The 19,712-nt window shown below is 46.8% G+C and overlaps 1 protein-coding gene across 2 annotated transcripts in view; it reads left to right on the top strand.

Moving 5' to 3' along the window:
• Nucleotides 1-292: 292 nt before the first annotated feature.
• Nucleotides 293-19,712, top strand: part of foxn4 (forkhead box N4) — a 39,680-nt gene continuing 20,260 nt past the window's right edge. The window contains exons 1-2 of one of the 2 annotated variants that reach the window (XM_070886390.1): nt 293-970; nt 1,519-1,617. In XM_070886390.1, coding sequence (XP_070742491.1) covers nt 1,532-1,617 — 86 coding nt within the window. In that variant the 5' untranslated portion in view covers nt 293-970; nt 1,519-1,531. Of the gene's footprint in view, nt 971-1,518; nt 1,618-2,346; nt 2,410-19,712 lie in introns of those variants that run through there. The other variant, XM_070886391.1, reaches the window with a different exon arrangement.

Genomic DNA, 19,712 nt, shown 5'->3' with positions numbered 1-19,712 from the left:
TGCTGCAGTGCATCCAATGCATGTAGCCACTGTTTAAAAAAACTGGTGCTGGAGTACCGAAGGGGTGCATTCTGTCGGTTTAAAGGCTATTTCTTTATTCTTTCAAGTGTTACTTCCCCCTTCATTGCCCGCCCTCCCCCTCCTTGCTATTGCACAAGAGGCCAGCTGATGTTATGTCGGCCGCGCCAGACCGGCCGCCTTTCCCGCGAAGTCACTGTGGAGCCGAGAGGAGGCGCGGGCAGAGCGGCGGGGAAAGGGAGAGGGTGGGAGGCGGGAGTGCAGAGGCAGTAAAAGAGCCTGTGTGTGTGTGTGTGTGTGCGTGTGTTAATGTAAAATAGATCCAGTGCACCTCCAACTAACGGCTTCATTCAATCACCAGCACCAACTGTCAGGAGAGAGAGGGAGAAAGTTCCAGGACCAGGGAGAGAGCAAAAAAAAACCCTCTGGGAATCAAACAGCCTGAAACTGACAAAACATCCCAGCAGATCCCTAAAGATAAAAGTTTGGGAAGAACTTTTATTTGAAAACCAGCTTTTATTCCAGGTGCCAGCCGCGGTCTACAGCCTCTGGCAACAAGTCTGGTGGCGTTTGCAACTTTGTTTCAAGAAACTTTTTGAAAACTTAAAAAAAAAGTTGGATTCGTTTCAAGCAAAGGGATTGTCTGAATTTTTTTTCATGGCCTCTGTCTCTCTGTGTAAGGAATCGTTCCCTGCCTGCAGGATGGGGCTGAAGATGAAAATGTATTAGCAGGAGGTGTGGAGGAGGCCACGCAATTCATGATAAATCTCTGACCCAGCCGACTAATCGATTTCTCTTCCTTCATTCCCCCCTCCCCCGCCCCCACCATCCATCGCCGCACCGCGCGCATGCGCCGGGATCGCTATCTGCCAGAGCCGGGAAATTTAAAAACCGTTTGTGTGGATTCAAAAAATTCAAACAGGACTTCGGAGCAATAGGGAAATCCCAGCAGGTACTGACATCTATTCGGTAGCTTTCTGCTCCCCATCAAAACAAATCTCTCGGGCTGCATTGCATTCAATACAAGGCTATTGATACAGTTTTGCAGTTTTTTTAAATGCAATTTGAAACTTTTTGGATGGCTGTAATTGCGTGCAGTTTTGAACGTTTTGTGAAAAAATCCCAGCTAATTATTAACTAACTGCTGCTGTAAAAATGATTGCATGGAAAGAAAATCTTTTGTTTTAACTCCCCCGCTTTCGAGGCATTTTATTGACAGTTTCGACAGTCCCACCACCTGTGCAATCGTTGTCTTTGCAATATCTGTAAAATAAAGCAATTGCTGGTCTACAAATGTCATGATATTCCCATTTATGACTAGTGTCGCTGCAGATACTGTATCTGTTAGCTTGGTGGAGTTTGTGTTTAATCTACATGGTTTTTGAAGTAACACTGCTTTCTTCCTGAAGTGCTGGATAGCTACAACTTAAAATCTGCAGATGGTAACCAAAAAAATTGCACTTTTTTCCCACCCTGTGTGTGCCTGTGTACACCGTTTAGTTCTTGGAAGGAGATGATAGAAAACGAAATCAGATCGGAAATGTCAGGGATTTTAAGGACGTCAGGACCTAACCCTCATCACCCAGCCCAGGAGTACAGGTAAGAAAGTTTTTTTTGGGGGGGTGGGGGGGGGGGGGGGGGTGGATTAACGGGAAGGTTGATCAGAGAGAAACCAGCATTTTTTTCTCTCTATGTACCATTTTACACTAATAACATATTGTACAATCTAAAAGCAATATATATATATATATATATATATTTAAACACCCTTTTTTGCATTGCCCGAAAGGGTGGAAGGAGATTAAATAGTTAACTTTCAAAAGCGAATTGAATTACTACTTTAAAAAATGGGGAAAAAAATAGCAGGGCTAGAATGGGACTAATTCTTTCAGAGAGCTGTCACAGGCACAATGGGCCGAAGGGCTTCCTTCTGTATCCTTCGAAGATTCTTTTTAGCGAATTGTGAACTGTCTTTTGGAACAGAATGCTGTGACTTCTCTTGATGTTAGCATTATTCTAGAACTTGATACACAGTATATTTTTAAAGTCTTTTGCAACATTCCACTCTTTGCTCCCCCCTCTCCCCCTTGCTGTTAAGGTGGGAGGTTGGAATGACTCTCAGTATCGAGTGGTGCCAACTCCTGCAGGGGAGTGGCGGAGTCTTTATGAAAATAACCATTTTAAAAAGTTTTTCCTTGGGGCCAAGATAAGTAGGCGGAACATGTCGGGACACGTCTGTAATGTAATGGATTCGCGTGGGAAAGGATTGGCCGAGATGTGTGATCTGTTGGATAGTTTTGTTCTGATTTCCCCGCTTGTCTGTGAGCACCTCACCCGGACAATGTAACCGACCCTTTGCTCCAGCGAGAGAGGATGAGGCTGAACGACCATGTGAGTGTGTCAATTTCCCTGGGGGAGCGTGTGATCAGTTTCGTTTGCAAAACACATATTTATAAAACCCAGCCCTAACGCCAGTCGCGGTTATAACGCTGCTTTTTCTTAAATGTGATGATAAAAATGTGTCCCAGTGAAGAGGGGATTCTGTCAGGTAGCAGTTGGAGTAACATTGGAGGGGAGACTGCTGTCACCTTTACACTTCCTGCCTGTAGTCATGGAGGGAGCGATCAAGTTTGAGAAACTTGCGCAGAGCAGTGTTTTTTTACCCTGCCGGAATTAAAGTGGTCCTATAACCCCTTCTCCTCCTAAAAGATTCAATTAATGTTTGTGTGTGTGTGCTATTAGTCAGAATTCAAAAATCAGAATGTTGTTTTGATCTCGCGAGGGAGTGATTGAAGCGAATGGTATAGATACAGCGAATGGAGGGAGGGAGACGGAAGTAGAGGGTTATGTTGATAGAGTTAGATGAGGAAAGACAGCAGGAGGCTCGAGTGGAGTATAAACGCCGACATGGACTAATTGGGCCGAATGGAGTGTTTCTGTGCTGTATGTAATACTATGAGTCAGTTTGGTTCTGTCCATTGCATCTTTGCTTTGTAGGAGGGGGGGAGGAGTGGGAGTGGGGGTTGCGTGGTGGTCAGACGGTTGTAGCATCGACCACCTAGTAAGATTTGAGCTGATATTCTAGCGTCATGCTCCAGTGCACACTGATGGGAAGAACTGCAATTTTGGGAGGTGCGGTCCTTTGGGTTAGATATTAAACCGAGGTCCTTGTTCTGAAAGTTCAGGCAGGTGTTAGCGATCCTGTGGCATTATTTGAAGAGCAAGGAATTCTCCTGGTTGCTCTGGCTGGCATTGCTCTCTCAGCCATTATCGCCAAAGAGACAGGTTAGACTCATACAGTGCAGAAGGAGGCCATTTGGCCCATCGTGTACTGTTGTGAAAGAGCTGTACAATTAGTCCCTCCCCCACTCTTTTCCCCATAGCCCTGCAAATTGGTCAAGAAGGTTAATTGGTCATTAATCTCGTTGCTGTTTGTGAGTTGTTGCTGGTACAGAATGATTGTTGCATTTGTCCAATCTACTTTAAAAAGTCATTAATTATACGAGGTGCCTTGAGATGTCGCATCACAATAAGCTGAACTGTAAATGAAGGTATTATATTTCATATTGTTTCAAAATCTGCAATTATTTTATCTCCACTATTTCCTGTTATCGAGGTTACAGGTGTGGTGCAGTATTTCAGTGACAATGCACTTGGGGAGGTTGCTGGCTGGGTGGGCCTCAGAGCAATCCAACAGGTTTCCAAAGCCTGGCGATTTGCACTAACTTACTTTCACGATGAGACTGGATTTTTGCTTCTGGTCTTAACACGGTTTTTTATTACTCTGCATTTCTCAAAAAAATCCTATTTGATTGGATGGCAGTCATAGGTCAAGGTTGGATGCATTCAAAAGGGACCAAAGCTGGTGTTTGCTGAAGCCCCATAAGCCATTTGCTGAGCCATGCCTTGTGTCAGGGTAGGTGAAGTAGCCCCTTTGCCAGGCTGCTGCAATATGGGGAAACCATCCCACAACATTACCCACTGGGAAGCTTTGATTTTGCAATGTTGCCCCAAAGGGAGTGTTTCTGAGCGTAAACAGCCATCTTTTTCGGCATTATAAAGAAGATGTCTTAAATGAGCTTTCTGCCTTAAGCAACGCCTCAATTTCAAAATTCTGTTCCTTATTTTCAAATCCCTCCATGGCCTCGCCCCTCCCTATCTCTGTAAGCTCCTCCAGCCCTACAAACCCCCACGATGTCTGTGCTCATCTAATTTTGTCCTCTTAAGCAACCCAGATTATAATCGCTCAACCATTGGTGGCCGTGCCTTCTGTTGCCTAGGCCCCAAGCTCTGGAACTCCCTGTCTAAACCTCTCTCTCTCTCTTTCCTCCTTCAAGGCACTCCTTAAAACCTACCTCTTTGACCAAGCCTGCGCTAATTTCTTCTGGTCTGGCTCGGTGTCAAATTTATTTTTTTGTCTTGTAACACTCCTGTGAAGCGCCGTGGGATGTTTTACCACATTAAAGGTGCTATATAAATACAAGTTGTTGTTGCCTCCACATAACAAAGTGTTTGCTGAACCTTTCTCTGTTCGGGGAGGGGAGGAGGGTGGAAAGCTGTGGGTCAATCTGTTGAGATGACGTAACATGCAAGTGCGGCAATGATGTGATTTTAATGCCATTACTTTGTCGTGTTTGTAAATAAATCAAGAGAAAGGTCAATGAAGGCAAGCTTCCTTTAACACTAAAGTTGGGTCTCAGTCAGTTGCATAAAGGCAACTTTCCATTGGAATAAAGCTTGTCCTGTATTTTTAAATACTGGCAGGTCTATTATGACGGAGGTTGTGAAAGAATTCATAATGCGAGATGGATTGTTGTGTCTCTGCTGCTCTATCTAATGACATGCATCATCGAGGCTGAGCATGCGGCCGAGCTATCTCCTTTCAACGTCAAGCTATTACAAAGAATTATCATTAAGTTGAAGTCCCTTGTTGGTGGATATTCCTGTTTAAACAGTGATTGCTGTGGACAGTGTCAAAGGAATCAGATCAAAGAAGTGACCGAGTCCAAAGATTGTAAGGAAGCTGGATTAATGTGCTGATTGACGCACCCGTCGGAATGATTGTAGCTCTACAGATGTCAGTTCAGGTCCTGCAAGCTGTCAGATGTGACTACACCTCCGAATCAGTCTGACTTCCCTGATAGGTCAGCAGCACTCGCTGTCCAAACAAAGATATCTTTTCAAAAAAAAATTAAAAATCTAAAAAAAAAGACTTAGATTCTTTGTCCTTAAATTTACCTAGATTAGCCATCACCAATTTAAGTACTGAACTCCAATCTACTGGTGTCACAGTATTGGCCCAAGCTAAGACAAGATCTGGAAAATACCCGAAATATTTCCTACCATAAATTAAATAAACAAGATATAATTTTTTTTCAGGTGTTATTTTACACTTTGCTTCATTTGTGGATCCCACGGGATATGAACGGAGCCTCCCAGGAGAATACTGTAACAAACTGTTACTGTCCTAAATCAAACTGTGCCCTCGACACCACCCGCAGTCTTCCATTGGACCCCTACTTTCCCCACCCTCCCAAGAGGCTGTGGTATCCAAGCTACGTTTTAAAAGAAAACTCTGCTTTTTCAGTGAAAATAATATATGTTTATTCAAGGAGCAATATTCAATTTTTTACAAATATTTTTAAAGGAACAAAATATTTTTTCAGATCTTTTTTCAAACTTGGCTATCGTGCATCTCCACCCCCAGTTGACCCCTCCTCCCTGCAGATCAGCTTGAGTGACAAAGCATGATATTGAGCTTACTGCACGTGTCACTGTCCCATGCTGGAATCGGGTAAGATGGTGCAGTATATTGAGTGCTCAGCGTTGTGGAGTGGCGGACTGCCAACCTGGGTTGTGTTGATGTACGGAGGTGCTGAGCAAAGCTTGAGTGATTTCCCGATGGTACAAAAATCAATATGATTTTACTTATTATTATATTGGTCAACTTGCTTTTTACCCTTGACAGCTGGCTGGTGGCTGGGTGAGAAAGGGTAGAGAGGGGGGGGGGGAATTGGGCACGGCTGAAAATGAGCAGCTCCAAAGTAGCTGAACACAACACATCTTGGGGGACATTTTAGTTTTTCTGAAAATTGTGACGCTGCAGGATGTGACTGGTGTTTAGAAGCTGGTGGCATATTGGACCACTAGCTCATGGCACCTTAGAGACGGTGGATCAGGTAGCTTCCATCCCATCTGTGCCAAGCTTTCAATCTCAGCCATGATGCTCCGAGAGGTGGCTAGGTACTTCTGGGGCAAAGATGACCCAGGTCACGCTAATGGACGACCCAGCAACTCATTTAGAACTCCACTCACTCAAGCCTGACCATGGTGGAAGGAGGGGAAGGAAATGACTTCGAAAAGACAGAAAGACTTGCATTTGTATAGCGCCTCTCACGACCAAAGCGAAGGAAGGGATTGTAGCCTCTTGCTGACATGGTGGGAGAAAAAAGAAATTCCAAGTGATGCAATTACAAGTGTTTCCCCCCCAAAAAAAACATTCACGTCATGGGGGCTGAGAGGGGAGACTCAATGGTGGAATTTGATGATAGGCGTGTCAGGGTAAAGTTCAGCGTGGATGTTATGGCTGCTTCACAAGGAGTGAAGAAAACTGGAAGGCAAGTCACCTGTATCCATTCTCTCTTTCTCTCAATTGTGCCCCTTCTTAGGTTCCGGTGTACAGTAGCACTGGCAGAGACCCTGGGAGTAGGTCACTTGCTTATCTTCACTGCCACAGAGTAGTGACTAACACAAAACATAACTCCAGGACTTTCAGTCCAAAGGGGATTACAAATGGGCATCGCATCGAAGCACTGGCAATATTCTTGCCACAAGTAGCCATTATATAATCAACTTTAAATACATTTATGCAATGAAATTAGACCAGGGCTGCTCTGATAATCTGGCAGCGTATCTCCGTGGAAATGGGTAAAGTATTTCAGCAGTGGTGCCAAGTGAAAGGAATTGGGGAGAGGAGTGAGTGCAAGGAATCCTTGGGTCTCCATCTGAGTTTCACTCCCCCCCCCCCCCCCCCCCCCCCAAGGACCCCTCAGCAAAATGAAGTCACAGCAAAGGGGCAGGAGCCCTGGGATGTAGATCTCCTGGGATAAAGGTGGTTAACTAGCCAATAAAAGTGCTTACATTCATGCAATTCCACAAGGCCCCACTTGTTGTGGGTTACTGTACACTGGCCATCTAATTCCCTTGTGACTGATTGCAAATCGCCTTGCAATATTTCCATCGCAATTGTTAATCCTCGGAGGTGAGATTGTCATCACACCTCAGTGACATAGAGCACACTGCACCTGTGTAAAATGAACAATATTTTTAAAAAAATGGTATTCTGGAGCTATTGTAAGGAGGTAATCCAGCTCAGGATTCAGATAGTTTGTGAAATCCATTTGAAGTCCTTGATTCGATTCCAGCCTGCACCACACTCCTAAATAGCTGCAGTTCTATATTTAAATCCTCAAAATCCCTTGTTTAGATTCCAACTTTTAACTTACTCCAAAATATCCATTGCTTTGGAGGCAGTTCAGAGAAGGTTCACTAGGTTGATTCCAGGGATGAGGGGGTTGACTTATGAGGAAAGGTTGAGTAGGTTGGGCCTCTACTCACTGGAATTCAGAAGAATGAGAAGCGATCTTATCGAAACATATAAGATTATGAGGGGGCTTGACAAGATGGATGCTGAGAGGATGTTTCCACTGATAGGGGAGACTAGAACTAGAGGGCATGATCTTAGAATAAGGGGCGCCCATTTAAAACAGAGATGAGGAGAAATTTCTTCTCTCAGAGGGTTGTGAATCTGTGGAATTCGCTGCCTCCAAGAGCTGTGGAAGCTGGGACATTGAATACATTGAAGACAGAAAAAGACAGTTTCTTACACAATAAGGGGATAAGGGGTTATGGGGAGCGGGCAGGGAAGTGGAGCTGAGTCCATGATCAGATCAGCCATGGTCTTATTAAATGGTGGAGCAGGCTCGAGGGGCCGTATGGCCTATTCCTGCTCCTATTTCTTATGTTCTTATGTTCTAGTTTGAAAGGTCTTGGCTCTACTTGCCCTTTCTGAGATGAATCACTCCCATGCTTCTGCACAGCATCTGGCCCTTGCACGAGAACGTTCAGTGTTCACCTTGTGGGATCGGCAGCTTGAGACTGACATTGAAACTTGCGCCCCTTAGAATGGAGAGTCTGTCCTTTGATAATCAGCAGCAGCTGAAGTAGACGATTAAAATTGTGCAAAAGGTGCTATTTTATGCTCAAGTTAAATTAGCGTTTTTTTGCTTATTACCAGGAAGAGCCATTGATGCTAGGTATCTCCTCGGGAGGGGAGGGGAGGCGGGTATCTCCTAATCGGCCGGCGTAAGTTTGGCGCATTTATGGGGTTTATGCCGATCTTCTGCCAAAATAATGGCAGCCAATTGGAGGGGCGCTTTAACGCACAGGCCTACAGGGTCATGCCCAGAGCCCCAGCCAAATACTCTGCAAAGGGCATTGTGCAAATGTGTCTTGCACCAAAGAGACCGAGCCAGATGTACAAGTGTGGTATATTCTGATAAAATATGCTTCATTATTAATGCAGTGAGTAAATGTTCTGTGGGCCTATGTCCTTATGCATTTTACTACATGTTTTGTGTGGAGGGGCCCCAAGTGTCCCTGGTGCCCAGGGCTCCAAGGATTCTGCCCATGGCGAGGTTCCTGGCAACTGGTTTAAGAGACAATTACATGTATCTAGTGAGCAATGGGATGGAAGGATTTGGTGAGAAGATAAATAAGTGGGTTAACGCCTATCAAAAACGTACTCAAACTGGTTGGCTTCACTGGCTTTTCCCTTTTCTATAAAATGTTTTATATTCGATTGATAGCCTGTTTATCTCGTACTCGGGGTGTCTACAGGAAGTGGTTATTGTACACAGGGAGTTGGGTTATTGTATACTCAGTATATGTGAAAAGGTAGTTACTGTATACTCAATGTCTACATGGGAAGGTAGTTATTGTGTACTCACAGGCCATACCTGGCAAAGTGCTTGTTGTACACTTGTAGCATGTACACAGGGAGGCGGTGTTACATACGCACAGTGTGTACATGATGACCGATTATTGTATGCTCACAGGTTGTGCACAGTGATGACCCCTCTGCCTTTAACTTTGACATGCTCCATTAACCTGATGCGTTCTTATTCCGTGACTGGTCCAATGAATGGTATGTTTTAAATAAGAGCATAAGAAAAGTCAAGAATGAGAAAGAGCCATGCAGCTCATCAAAGGTTGCTCCTTCCAATATCCTCGTTCTCTCCAGCCTTGTTTTTGAATATCCTTTGGTATTTTTGCAGATTGGTGGCTCAGTGGGTGGCATTCTCGTCTCCGAGTCAGAAGGTTGTGGGTTCATAGACCCACTCCAGAGACTTGAGCACAAAATTTAAGCTGCTGCAGTGTCAGAGATGCCGTCTTGCGGATGTGACGTTAAATGGAGGCCCCATCTGCTCTCAGGTGAACGTATTAGGCACTATTTCGAAGAAGAGCAGGGGAGTTATCCCTGGTGTCAGATGAACTGGTCATTATCACATTGCTGTTTGTGGCAGCTTGCTGTGCGCAAATTGGCTGCCGCATTTCCCACATTACAACAGTGACTACACTTCAAAAAGTATTTCATTGGCTGAGGTTGTGAAAGACGCTATATAAATGCAAGTCTTTCTTTCAAATATTATTGAAGCGGCAATATAATATAATATTATGAAATATTATTGTCCACGTAGTGAATATTTTCAGGGAGCATCCTCGTAGCGTCCGGACCACCAGGGTGGGAGAGACATATTGTCGGACGCTGACAGTACAGAGTATGACTGTGTGTTACTGTTGCTGCATGCCTTCTCTCCTCTGTCCAGAGCTGTTCATCTCGGTGCACCTCAGGAGATTGCACATTTGTTCAGAGTTGGTCAGCTATCGACTAGTTGTAATCTCTATCGCGCCTCCGCTCAGCACTGCCCACCCACAAACCAATACTTGCATCAGAGATCGCTTCAAACTATCACATGCTCTGTCTGGTCTTTTATGTATTTCAGTACAATTTTTCATCATGCAGTTTACGTGTGCATAAAAGCGAGAGATGTCACTGCTACGGAAGGTATCCAGTGTCGGCATCAAACACTACAACAACAACAACAACTTATATTTATATGTCGCCTTTAACATAGTGAAACGTCCCAAGGTGCTTCACAGGAGTATTATGAGACAAAAAAACTTGACACCGAGCCACATAAATAGAAATTAGCACAGGTGACCAAAAGCTTGGTCAAAGAGGTATGTTTTAAGGAGCATCTTGAAGGAGGAAAGAGAGGTAGCGGGGCAGAGAGGTTTAGGCAGGGAGTTCCAGAGCTTGGGGCCTAAGCAGTTGCAGGCACGGCCACCAATGGTTGAGGGATTATAATCTGGGATGCTCAACAGGGTATAATTAGAGGAACGCAGATATCTCGGGCGGCGGGGGGGGAGGGGGGGTCGTGGAGATGGAGGAGATTACAGAGATAGGGAGGGGCGAGGCCATGGAGAGATTTGAAAATAAGCATAAGAATTTTGAAATCGATGTGTTGCTTAACCAGAGGCCAATGTAGGTCAGCGAGCACAGGGGGTGATGGGTGAGCGGGACTTGGTGCGAGTTAGGACACGGGCAGCGAGTTTTGGATCACCTCGAGTTTATGTAGGGTAGAATGTGGGAGGCCAGCCAGGAGTACACTCTTATTTTTTTCCCTACTAATACACCTTAACCCAAACCTCCTACTTCACCAATGTGAAATTGTTCATCTTCCACATCAGCCATGCTTGTGATCATAATGCAACTATTCATTTAGTGCTGTATTATAGGCACAAACACCCTCCCGTGTCTCTCCCCCCCCCCCCCCCCCCCACACCTCCCATCAGTCAGGGTTGAAATGGCCACAGATTCATTTCACCAGGATAGCAGCGACAGAAAACTATCACTCATGATCTGGGACTGGATTCAGAACCAGGTCCGGAGCTGAAGGGACAGCCATTGCACTGTCCAGTCCCGCTTCCATTTCCCTTTCGCGTTGTCAGTGCTCGTGTCCGAATGCCCGCATCTATCAGTCTGTGTGCAGTAAATCAAGCCACTGGCCGCTTGGTTACCGTTAGCGAAAGTGTTTTTTTGTGTGTGTGTGTTTTGAATTATCATGCATATATGTTAACTTCCGTTTAAAAGGAGAGTGCTGACATAATTTGGTAAAATGTTTGAGAGATGTCCAAAGGCTTGAGGAGGCTGGACAGATGCAAACAGTTGAAGTGGCATAAATTGATGCAAAACACCCAGGTCATTCTACAGATATGAAAACAGCTCTGTCACAGGGTCACACTCAGGGCCTCCTGGGCCAAAGTAGCAAAGTCACAGAATGGAATGTATACAAAGTTGAACATTGTTTTTTTCGCAAGTTTAATTTTTAAAAGGTGTCTATAATGGATGTACCCGTGAGTAGGCTCACAGGTTTGTAGAGCTGTTGCATTGTGAGTGGCTTAGCCAATCACGTGATGTTCACAAGACTCAATAAAACCTCAGCTAGTTGAGTCTAGGTCATCCACGATGAGGTATGCAGTTGTGAGCCTAGTGGATGAACTGGTAAATGTGGAGTGTGATTGTTAAGCCTTTGCTAATAAACCAACTAGTTCCCAATAGCAATGTGTTGCTATGAATTCTGAAGCAAATACATTACAGAGTCTGACTTGTGAAGCTCCACTGCAGACTCACTTAATAAATGCACTGCCCAGCGTGGAACTGAACCGTACAGAACAGGAAGCTTCGACTAATAGTCTTAGTAAGTAATAGTGCCAAGGTAACCAATTCTCAGCTGGGACCCCGGTCAGTGATACACTTTGCCTCAGTGCCCTGGGCCGATGAAGGGGGAAAATCAGCTCAGGTATCGCTGGCCAGTGACCCGTTTTGGAAAGTGCGTGCGTGTGACACTGGGTGAGGTCAGGATTGAGCTCAGCGGTGATGCTCTGGTAGTTGAATAGTTGGCGAACCCCCATGGTCCAGGCTGAGAGGGCAGATGGGGCCTCGGTTTAACGTCTCATCCGAGGGACGTATGACTGGAGTGCCAGCCTAGATTGTGTACTCAAATCTTGGGAGTGGGGGCTTGAACCCATGACCTCCTGGCTCAGAGGCGAGGGTGCCACCTTGAGCGAGCCAAGCCTTACCGATTCCTAAGTGTGCGCCGAGCACTGTTGAAGTTTAACCGGCTAAAGCGACAGAGACACCCAATACAGAACACTGAGAAACCCTTCCTTGTTCAGCCAGGACTGCCCTTGCTGTGGGAAGAATCCCAGCCCCCTGTGACAGGCTGTCCTTCCAAATTCCATTCGTGAGCCAGGCTGGCTGGCTACTGATGGTATCCTGGAGAACTATGGACCTGCCTGGCTCGGGCATGGGGTTAGCGAGTTTCCACAGAAGGTGAACTTCCCTGGACACCAAGGAGACTCTATTCACTTTTTTCAATCTCTCTATTTTCTTCTCCCTGCCCCCCCCCCATCTCCTTCCCTCCATCCCACCTCAGAAGATAGTTATTTGTTGGTCATCAGACCAGATTTAAGCCCTCACTGGGTGGACAACAAATGCCAGGAGTAGCTCATGAGTGGCATGGTGATCAGTGTAAGAACATAAGAAAGAGGAGCAGGAGTAGGCCATTTGGCCCCTTCGAGCCTGCTCCGCCATTCAGTAAGATCAAGGCTGATCTGATCTGGGCCTCAACTCCACTTTCCTGCCTGTTCCACCTAAACCCTTGACTCCCCTGTAGTTCAAGAATCCGTCTATCTCCGCCTTGAATATATTCAATGACCCAGCCTCCACAGCTCTCTGGGGTAGAGAATTCCAAAGAGTTACGGCCCTCTGAGAGAAGAAATTCCTCCTCATCTCCGTCTTAAATGGGCGACCCTTTATTCTGAGACTATGCCCCCAGTTCTAGATTCCTCCATGAAGGGAAACAGCCTCTCAGCATCATCCCTGTCAAGCCCTCTCAGAATCTTATATGTTTCAATAAGACCATCTCTCATTCTTGATCACATTGAATGGCGGTGCAGGCTCGAAGGACCGAATGGCCTGCTCCTGCACCTATTTTCTATGTTTCTATGTTTCTTCTAAACTCCGATGAGTATAGGCCCAACCTGCTCACCTTTTCCTGATAAAGCAACCCCTTCATCACAGGAATCAACCTCGTGAATCTTCTCTGAACTGGCACCAATGCAAGTATATCCCTCCTTAGGTAAATAAATAAATAAATAACTCACCATAAAATGTATTCTTCTGTCCACAGCATGGACACACATCACACTCTATCGGACATTGCTTCTACCAGTTCAGGTGTGGAGTTTGAGCAGCAGTAGAGAGGCAGTCGCTTTTGGCATTTGACAATCGTGCAAGTTCCACAAGACATTCAGCCCTCAGAAGGGTTCACCTGCGCCGTTTCATTTCAGTGATGTGTGCCGTTGGCAAAACACTTGCTTTGGGCGTTTTTTTTAAAATTGCAGTTCACTGGTTCATGTAATCAATCAGGTTAGGCATGGAACCGTGGATATATGAATGGATGGTCTCACACCCACTGGCAACCATCACCCCAGCAGCTGTCAACTCAAGGCTCAGAGCTTCGGGGATAGAGCAGAGGAATGGGACTGACTGGATTGCTCTGCAGAGAGCTGGCATGGACTCGATGGGCCAAATGGCCTCCTTCTGTAATGACTCTGTGAGCAATGGGCATCTTGCTTCAGCGTGGCGGAAGGACGACACTGGGCAGTTTGCAACATTCCACATACTTTGATGTTCTAGACACCCAAGTCCAGTGCCATGTGCCAGACTTACTTGAGACAAACTGTAAAGTTAGCACTGTGGCACTGAAGCCCAGCGTGAATCAGCACCTTCGGGAGAATGGAGGCTGGAGGGTAGCGAAGATTGGAGTGAAAAAAGAGATTCTGGAGGGGAGACTTTCCCTCTACCAAAGTAAAGGCAGATGCATATAATTTCTAGTCAAACTTAGACTTAGGATATCTGAGGGGTGTGACATAAGAAATAGAAGCAGGAGTAGGCCGTACGGCCCCTCGAGCCTGCTCCGCCATTTAATACAATCATGGCTGATCCGATCATGGACTCAGCTCCACTTCCCTGTCCGCTCCCCATAACCCCTTAACAAGTGTTCAGCCTTTAGTCCTCAAGCCCCTCAAGGGGGCATCACAGATACCAGTCTGTTTCAACCAATTCCATTTCCGCATTCAAATGATTAATTTTAGGTCTGGTTGTCGGTGCTCCTCAGGTAAGACTGATATGTACGCATAGGTATTGAATATGGGGTGAGAGAGGAGGTGAATACACGTCTAGGGTTGCTCTTGGCCTCTCTTCACCCCTTCCTCCAACATGGTACTCTGGCACGATGTTATTGCTACTTGAACACATCACCTTATGTTTTGAAGACAGAATATCAAGCACTGGTTCATTTATTGCAGCAATGGCAGAGAGTTTGAGAGCTCCTGGTAGACGTTCACTGTCCTTAGTATAGATCTCTGACTAAGGAAACACAGTCGAGTGTTTGGTTAAACGGCATGGACCTGATGGGCTGAATGGCCTCCTGCACTGTAAATGTCTATGATTTCTATGATTAAAGGAGACCTGTACAGTCAGAGCAAAGTACAACTCGGATGAGTTTCTGCTCTTTCGAGGAGGAGGAAAAGGGAAGGTTGGTGTTGACGTTCTAAATACTTTCTACTGCCCCACCCACACCGCTCCATCACATTTCTCCAAAACAACTCAAGGCAAGCTTCTTGAGGTGGGCAGTGCAGGAAAATCATTGCCATTCCTGCGCCTGTAATTAGCGAACTGTCAGGAGCTGCCTGACAGGGATGGGAATCAACCTTCTGATTCCACTCTCAACCCTGTAGCTGAAGCCCATTCTAACAGGTGATCCATGGAAAGGATGCGCTGGAACAAAATAAGTAAATGATATCCCATGGGAGTGAGTGGAATATTCAGTGACTGCTAGAAGCTATAGCGGAGGTTCGGGCAGAATAAACCCATGGCGGACACAACCCCTAGATGTAAATAAGTGAACATGCTCTAAGGGGGTTTCCCTTTCAAGAGCATATAGATGCAACAGAATCTGTAAAGACTGTCGGAAGACATTTTGCAGTGAGCATGTGATGGGAGAAGGAAGTTGTCAGCTTGTTTGACCCAGGAACCGATCTATTTTTTTCATTTTTTTTCTGGAACGAGTTTCTTGATAAGAGCAAACAGTTCTATTATTATTTTCCAGCCATCGCGCACCCCCACCCCCTCACTGCTTCACAGCAACCTATTTGGCTTCTACCTTGTCCCTTTTTAATGTTACTGGTAACCCACAATCACCAAAAGATGACCTACCATTCCAGATGTGAGCATGGTACTAAGCGAATATGGCCAAATTTGTCAACATTGGATAAATCTTTGTGTGAGATTTTAAGTCACTAACTGTGCACCTGAGCCACCCAAATGCACCAAAAATCTATATGTGGTTGAAAGCGGCACCCTGTGTTTGTCACATGGGCTGGCCAAGGGTCATGAACGTATTATCTTCTATCCATCTTTCAGCTGGTCTCTTTCTGGAGAAGAGATACCTATGGAAGCAAGTAATATCCCAGCACTCGTAGCCCTATCCATATTGACAGCTATTTAATAAACCACATGGCCCATTACTTTAACAAGAGCTTTCATGACCTTTATGAATGCTACCAAAGCTCCACCTCAATATCTGTCTCTGAAGTTATCCCCGGTATCCTGGCCAATATTTATCCCTCAATCAACATTACTAAAAACAGATTATCCAGTCATAATCACATTGCTGTTTGCGGGAGCGTAAATTGGCTGCCGTGTTTCCCACATTACATCAGTGACTACACTCCAAAAGTATTTCATTGGCTGTAAGGTGCTTTCAGACATCTGATAGTCGTGAAAGGCGCTATATAAATGCCTTCCTTCCACCGGAAGGTTCCAGGAATTATTGGCTCTGCCCATAACTGATGGGAGATTGGGTAGGAGGCGATGATATCTCACACGAGGCTCCTGTCAAATGTTCAGGAGTTGTCACATGTCACTTGTCATAGACCACTTCAATGGTACCGACATGACTTTCCTGAAAGGGTTCCTGCTTTCCCAACCCCGCCTCAGATTGTCTTCCTCCTGCCACAATCCCTATTTATTTTATTTTAAAGAAAAGGGGGATGGACAAGGTCCCTAACCGACAAGGTTGTAAAGTAGGAGAGAAGGTGACAACAACCTGGAAGTAGTGACACCAAATTTGGATTTAAAAAATCCTCTCGATCCTTCGGAGGGAGGGAAGATTGACAATGAAGAGTTCCACAGTTTTGAGATCCTGGGAAAGAATGAGACCTAGGAGACGGTGTGATGATTCTTGATTTCAATACAGTGAGGATGCAAGAGGGAAGGAGTATTCAACAACAATATTTATATAGCGCCTTTTATGCAGTGAATCATCCCAAGGCGCTTCACAGGAGTATGATCAGACAAAAAAATGTTGATACCGAGCTACATAAGAAGAAATTAGTGCAGATGACCAAAAGCTTGGTCAAACAGGTAGGTTTTAAGGAGCGTCTTGAAGGAGGAAAGAGAGGCGGAGAGGTTTAGGGAGGGAGTTGCAGAGCTTGGGGCCCAGGCAACAGAAGGCACGGCCGCCAATGGTTGAGCGATTATAATCAGAGATGCTCAGGAGGGCAGAATTAGAGGAGCGCAGACATCTCGGGGCAGGTGTGGGGCTGGAGGACATTACAGAGATAGGGAGGGACAAGGCCATGGAGGGATTTGAAAACAAGGATGAGAATTTTGAAATCAAGGCGTTGCTTAACCGGGAGCCAGTGTAGGTCAGCGAGCACAGGGGAGATAGGTGAGCGGGACTTGATGTGAGTTAGGACATGGGCAGCCGAGTTTTGGATCGCTTCTAGTTTACGTAGGGTAGAATGTGGGAGGCCTGCCAGGAGTGCATTGGAATAGTCCAGTCTAGAGGTAACAAAGGTATGGATGAGAGCAGGAGGAATAAGTGAAGATGGTTTTAAAGGAGCAGTGACCGTAGTGATGTTGATGACATGACGGGAAACGAGAGACTTTACTTGTAATAATCTGGCTGCAAGGTTTATTCCATTCCCAGCACGCTATTCCATTCCCAGCAGCGTAGCGGCCCCGACCTGCGAGAAACCACCAGCCGCGGTTCGGGGCCATAAAGGGAGCGGAGGTGTAGCATGGAGGGCACTTCAGAGAGCAGCGCGAGCTGGTGCAGGAGGACAACGACTTGGAGAAGGGCGACTGGATTGGACACCACCAAAATCCAGGTCGCTGATTGGAGCGTGGGCAGGTACAGCAGGAGAGGAGGCAAGCAGCAGAGGAACGGCGAGGTCGGAGCGAAGGAGCAGCGAGAGATTGTAGAGAGACGTGATCGGGACCCGGGAGAGGCGTGAGTTCGGGGCCCAGGGGCAGCACGGGCCCAGCCCATGCTGTGATATGTGCGTGCACTAGGTCTGTGCAGCAGAGCAGGTCTCCAGTCATCTTGGTTAACCCATGCCACTGGACCAGGACCTAGCTCTGTCAAGCCCATGTGGTGGCTGGTGTGCAACGGCCACCACACGTTAAAAATATCCACGCACAGGCATCTTCCACCCTTCAACATGTAGTTCGGGACCTGGAATGTCAGGTCCTTCATTGAAACACCTGTGAACTCATTCCTTTTTGGCGTGGAAGCAAGTCATCCTCGATACGAGGGACCGCCTACGAATAAAAATTCCCCACTCGTTACTCCCTGGAATTCAGTGTATTCCAGAATATCGAGTGTAAATACATCGGAACACATTTACAATGTAATATCTATGTCCTCTCTGGTGTGGCTATATATATATTAATCCCTGACGTACACTCAACTTGTCTGGTGACTGCACTGGGGTAAAAGCACCGTGACAGCATTGGGAAGCCAAGCCAACATTAGAAACCGCTGGATGTCTCCACAATTTCTGTACCATGGCTGGAGTTAAAATATGGGTTTTTAATCAGAGCACCCCTTGCTGTATGTTGAAACCTCCCTGAGGTCACTCAGGCTCTAGTTAAGAGACCTGTAACTGCCAGAATGGCTTAGGGACAGTGCTGGTTTATAATCCCCTGCATCCACCTCTCTATTTCATCCTATTGTGCCCTGATTTTCATCAGGCTTATTTTTAAACTGCCTCCCTAGATCTGGAAGAAATGTTTGCAGCAGGCACTGGTTTCTCTTTGCATTGACGAGTCCCTTTCCGCTGCACACCGCAAGGCTACAGCCGCAAGTGAGGGGCAGGCGAAGGCACGTTTTTAGCTATCTCCACCAGGCTGATCCACCAGGCTGGTGTTCCCCGCGCATTGAGCTACTTGCACTGTGATCAGCAGCAGCAACTCGGTGAAATATTAGTAACTGGGTGAAATATCAGTAACTGGGTGAAATGAGGGGAGGGAGATCAAACCATTGCCCCACACTCGTGCACCGATCCTCCAGCTCATTCACTCGTTCCCTCGCTGCCTGGCCGAGACCCTGCCGAGCGCGGCCCTTCTCTGCCCTCCCGGCCCCCGATGCTGAATCCAGCTCCCCCCTTTGTGACCGGGCGCGCCGGCCCGGGGTCACAGAGCTGCCGCTGCTCCACACACAGGCTTACCGTGTGAGTGGGAGCTCAGAGCAACTTGTCACAGTCAAGTAGTTCCAAACTGTTGTAATAAAATGTATAATCCGCTTTTTGTTCACAATGTCGATGTAAAGTGTTTTTAAAAAAAAAAATACAATTCCTCATAACCTGTTAAACGGGGCGGGGGGCAGTGTGACGGGGGTCGGTCCTGTCTTGGGGTAAGGTGCAGATGCGGCATTTTGTCATTGGTGGTCCCCTTTAAAGGGTTAACCTGCGAGGTGTGACAGGACACAGACTGAGATTCCCCTCACCCACTCCTTCCTTTTAAAATCAGCAACTGGTCCGGCAGGCCAACAATTGCGCTTGAAATTGTGAGTGAATTGTGAGTGTGAAGGAGAACGCTGGTGAACGGCCAGACACCATTGATTTAGAGATAGGAAGATGTGTGCAGTCAGCTCTGACCTCCCTGCCCACACATCCTCACATTTTGGGGAGGGGGCTGTGCAGAGTTGGGGAGGGGGGTGCATGAGTTGGGGAGGGGGAGCATGAGTTGGAGAGGGGGCTGTGCATGAGTTGGGGAGGGGGAGCATGAGTTGGGGAGGGGGCTGTACAGAGTTGGGGAGGGGGCTGTGCAGAGTTGGGAAGGGGGTTGCATGAGTTGGGGAGGGGGCTGTACAGAGTTGAGGAGGGGCTGTGCAGAGTTGGGGAGGGGGGGTGCAGAGTTGGGGAGGGGGTGCATGAGTTGGGGAGGGGGCTATGATGAGTTGGGGAGGAGGGGTGCAGAGTTGGGGAGGGGGGAGTGCAGAGTTGGGGAGGGGGGTGTGCATGAGTTGGGGAGTGGGGGTGCATGAGTTGGGGAGGGGGTGTGCAGAGTTGGAGAGGAGGGGGTGCATGAGTTGGGGAGGGGGCTGTGCAGAGTTGTGGAGGGGGGGAGTGCAGAGCTGAATTGTACGGCTGGATTGGCAGGGCCTGAAGTGGCAGATGGCATTCTGTGTCTGTTAAGTGCCTGCTGTCATCTCTCC

Source organism: Pristiophorus japonicus, chromosome 8 (genome assembly GCF_044704955.1).
Source record: "Pristiophorus japonicus isolate sPriJap1 chromosome 8, sPriJap1.hap1, whole genome shotgun sequence".
In the NCBI taxonomy this organism is placed as follows: domain Eukaryota; kingdom Metazoa; phylum Chordata; class Chondrichthyes; family Pristiophoridae; genus Pristiophorus; species Pristiophorus japonicus.
This window is presented reverse-complemented; position numbering and strand designations above follow the sequence as displayed.